The following is a 4,543-nucleotide window of genomic DNA, read 5'->3' as shown; positions in this document are numbered from 1 at the left end:
TGGTAACAAAAATATTTAATTTTTTTGTTTGGATTATATTAATATATAAACTACCTTTATCAGTAAACTACCTCTAGTGGTAACAAAAATATTTAATTTTTTTGTTTGGATTATATTAATATATAAACTACCTTTATCAGTAAACTACCTCTACTGGTAACAAAAATATTTAATTTTTTTGTTTGGATTATAATAATATATAAACTACCTTTATCAGTAAACTACCTCTATTGGTAACAAAAATATTTAATTTTTTTGTTGATCCTTTGCGGAATAAGAATGTTAAAAATAAAAAAAAAAAAACAAAATAAAATATTGTATATAAGAGAGGGAACAATTTTGAATGTAATTTTTCAATACCACACAGCGGATTGTCTGATATCTTGATGTAATACGTGTTTCACCAATCTCTTAAAAAAACATTAATCATTGATATGTAAAATCAGAAGACCATACCGCTCACATAATTAAGCATCGTAAGCAATATGAAGTGTGTTGCACCCTCGTAGATCGATCAGTGATAACATGGAAAAGCCACGGACGGGAATGATGGAACAAAACTCAACAAAACCACACACCATGGGCATACCTGCAAACTGTTCAGATAGCCAACCATACATTATTATGAATTGTGTCACACAGAACAAAGGTATACTCTTTCGGACCGTTTTTGTCTCAAGAGCATACGCAACACTCGCCACTCTCGTACACAAGTACGTACAATTATATTGCACACGTTATTCACATTCTGCAAATTATCTTTTTTTTGAGAATTGTGTAGACTACTTACCAATATCCACATTTGTTATAATAAAAAATATTCTGATATTCTTTTAATTCAGACACTATAAAAAACCATGCGTTGCTATACAAATAATTATATGAAATATATTGGCAAAATAATATCATTTGTTTTGTTAGCAACATTTTAATATTTTAACTGCTCGACACATTCTTTTCTTATAAATATATACTTCACTTATACACATATGTTATAAATACTTTTAATTTTTTATACATATATTACAATGTAGACATTGATTTTATTAGATAATTCTTTTGTTGTTGCAAAAAGATACAAACAATACGGATAACATATCTCAATCATTACGATTCGCTTGATAAAAAACAATAAGATTCGATAGAAAAAAAATCAAGTAAATAAACAAGTATAAAACCAGTCGACAAATATTTTGGTCGACTAGTTTTTTATCTATAAAAATAAAAAAACATCCGTCAATCCATTAATTTTGTTACTTTTGTAATTTGTAAAAATCAACCGACGTGTACCCTTATGAAAAAAAAACTACTGCCGATTACATATAAAATAAAGTTAGTAATATAAATATTACTGACAATCACACACAAGAATATTATTAGGTATTACAGGAATCACTGAGAATATTACTGGCAATTACACAGAATGCCAAATAATTAATTATACAATTCGCTCGCGATATTAACAATAAGTATAGAAAAATAATATAACAAGGTCTGTTTTCGAGCTTTAATGGATCTTAAAGATTTATTTATAAACAAAACGTAAATAAAATTTAGAATTACAAAAAACAAACGTTTCGGCCCTTACTTGAGCCTTCTTCAGTATACAAAAGTAAATATAAATATAATTTAATATTTTTTCTATACTTATTGCCAAATAATTCTTTCGTACCACCCGGTAAAAAATTTTTCATGTATAAAATTGTATGGACATATTTGGTATATAAATTTTCACAATTAGATATAATTATTTTAATTTGTGTATAAGTATATATGATTATATATCAAAAATTGTTTAAAATAATAGTAAAAATTAGTTTTATATAATTTTTTATCTAACATGATACTAACAGAGTTATTTTGTAATTTGATATGAAATATCTCTGAAGCCATTTTCTTAAAAAAAAGAAATTCTCCGTGTTTATAAAATTGTATGGACATTTTCGGCATATAAATTTGCATAATTAGATATAATTATTTTAATTTGTGTATAAGTATACTATATGAAAAATTTTTTTACCGAGCACCGCCGCAATATATTACTGCCAGTAATTATTTTTCGTAAGGGTCATATATAATTGAAAAGAAAAGCGTCATCAAGATTACAATATTAAATTAACTCAATTGAATATTTTTACTTAAAAAAACATTCAAGCAAATCTCTCACGTTCATCTGAAAAACGGCAATTTGAGTGATTAAGAAGCAAATGAACTATCTAAATAGGAGATGAAAATGACATGACGTGATTGAGATATGCGACGCACTGATCGAATTGGCTCTATAAATCAGAATTAAATATATAGATATGATCGTCAATATAAATTATATGATTCAACAAATTACTTAGGGTAAAACACCCAATTGCTGTCACCTGTTCAATTACTGTCACCAAATAAGCTATTTTATTTAAAATATTAAATAAATCCTAAAAAGTTATGCATGAAAAAATATATAATATAATTATATAATATAATATAATATATAATATAATATAATATAATATAATATATAATATATATAATATATATAATATAATTTAGGAATATATAATATATAATTTAGGATTATTTTTAATGACAGGTGACAGTAATAGGGTAAAAGACCCAATTACTGTCACCTGTTCAATTACTGTCCACCCTAAGCTATTTTATTTAAAATATTAAACAAATCCTAAAAATATGAAGTGTTAATTGTTATTTTGCTCATTCGACAGAAGATGACTTAAATAAAAGTCGAAACGTTTCGAGACACAGATACAGTCTTCATTATTGCACCTAAGTTCCTGCATTTGGTTCACAGAAGCCCATCACTCAACACAATTGAAATCCTAAAAAGTTATGCATGAAAAAAATCTAACATGGAATTTTAAGTGCAATTAATATAACAAAAAATCCAGCACTCAACATTCTTGTCTCATTTCTTTCATTTTAGGGGGTGACAGTAATAGCTCTCGCATCGTTCTTTTTTAATTATTAAATTTATAAATAAAAATAGAGATTTCGAGAGGCGGTATTATTTTGTTTCTTATATCAGAGACATCGAATAATATCAGATAAGAAGAAAAACACATGTTTTTGATAAATAAGTGGTAAAAACAAATTCACCAACGCCAGAGTTTATTATTCAGGTGACAGTAATTGGGTCTTCTACCCTATATACGCACAATGGTACAGTTTCTCCCGACCTGATATATAATACTGCTCTATATTGATATTAATTATCTTTGATAATTTTTAGTCATTACGTCATTACACAAAGATTGTAAAAAAAAAAAAATTCAGTAACTATCGTATATATATTTATTTTATTATATATTGCAATAAACAACAAGAACTCACAATATTAAAATAATATTTCATTCTTAAAATCTTACTGAAAAAAAAAAAAATTCATCCATAGACTTTGGTGGTCAGAAAATTAGCTACGCCACTGCACGAACAAAAATCAAATACAGATGCATGCTCTATATATGAGGAACAGGACAGAGACTTTGGACACAAGAGAGAGACTTACAGACTTCCTTGGTTCTCCGTTCAACGATTTGACCTTCGACACGTCGATGCATAACGCGGATACGTCGGTTTCTGCAAACACATATAGAAAGAAAAATTATGCGAGAGAAATTCCTTTCTTACGCTTTTGCGCTAATGAGACGGATAGGAGAACGTCAAGGTCGTGCGACGACGTGTCGCTTATGCAACGTTAACAGCGACATTCCGCATACAACGTGACAGAGCATTTCTAAAAAAACTATGAATATATATGACGACAACGGCAAATATGACGACGACGACTACGACGACGATGATGATGATGATGATTGAGATCGTATCTACCCTGATCTTCGGCTTCTCGTCTTATCCACATTTTGGGAAGGTTGCCGCGAGGAGACGCGGACAGCGAGAGGGAGAACGCATTTGTCTCTTCATCCCCTTTAGACGCCCCACTTTCTGTTGTGGGGCTTTTTTTTTACCACAATATTATTCCTTTCTCTATTTCCCTCTCTCCCACCCCGTCTGAGACGTCCGTATGTTTTTTCGGCTTCGGAACGGTGTGTGACGCGTCGAGTCCGACGGAGGAGGATATCACTCTTACCTATCACTGTCATCGCCGCGCGGCACGTGTCACGGACCGGCGATAAACCCGTGCAAGGCCAGGGACGTCCGGGTTGTCGCGGATCACGCGAGGTTAGGTGCGCGCACCCCCACCCCCACCCCGAGTAATCGCGCGCAACCACCGCAACCCTGCGAATCGCCGCGAACTTCACGGCGAATCTTCGGGGGGTTGGTATAATTGCGTGAGTTCGAGCCGCGCGCTCGCAAAACGGAACATTTGTTGGAGGAAAAAAACATATTTTGTTATTTTACGGACAAAAAAAAATTGTAAGTTTCTTAGGCCCGGTTTCACAATTGACGGTTAACTCGAATTAACGGAAGCCCAACTTGCTGAACTCGGCGTAACGCATCTTTTCTTCCTAAACATGAACTGTGATTGGTTAGCGAAGATTTGACAAAGAAGATTGAACGCGTTAAACCGAGCTCA

At 31.5% G+C, this 4,543-nt stretch overlaps 1 protein-coding gene across 3 annotated transcripts in view; it reads right to left on the bottom strand.

Annotated features, from left to right (window-relative positions):
• LOC109860564 (solute carrier family 2, facilitated glucose transporter member 1-like) overlaps nucleotides 1–4,543 on the bottom strand; it is a 12,386-nt gene that overhangs the window by 4,581 nt on the left and 3,262 nt on the right. Inside the window, exons 1-2 of one of the 3 annotated variants that reach the window (XM_020439741.1) lie at nucleotides 3,838–4,100; nucleotides 3,515–3,585 (exon numbers count right to left, since the gene is read on the bottom strand). In XM_020439741.1, coding sequence (XP_020295330.1) covers nucleotides 3,515–3,585; nucleotides 3,838–3,868 — 102 coding nt within the window. In that variant the 5' untranslated portion in view covers nucleotides 3,869–4,100. Of the gene's footprint in view, nucleotides 1–456; nucleotides 597–3,514; nucleotides 3,586–3,837; nucleotides 4,101–4,543 lie in introns of those variants that run through there. The other 2 variants (XM_020439742.1, XM_020439743.1) reach the window with 2 other exon arrangements.

Source organism: Pseudomyrmex gracilis, unplaced genomic scaffold (genome assembly GCF_002006095.1).
Source record: "Pseudomyrmex gracilis isolate BER0280 unplaced genomic scaffold, ASM200609v1 scaffold_412, whole genome shotgun sequence".
Lineage (NCBI taxonomy): Eukaryota > Metazoa > Arthropoda > Insecta > Hymenoptera > Formicidae > Pseudomyrmex > Pseudomyrmex gracilis.
This window is presented reverse-complemented; position numbering and strand designations above follow the sequence as displayed.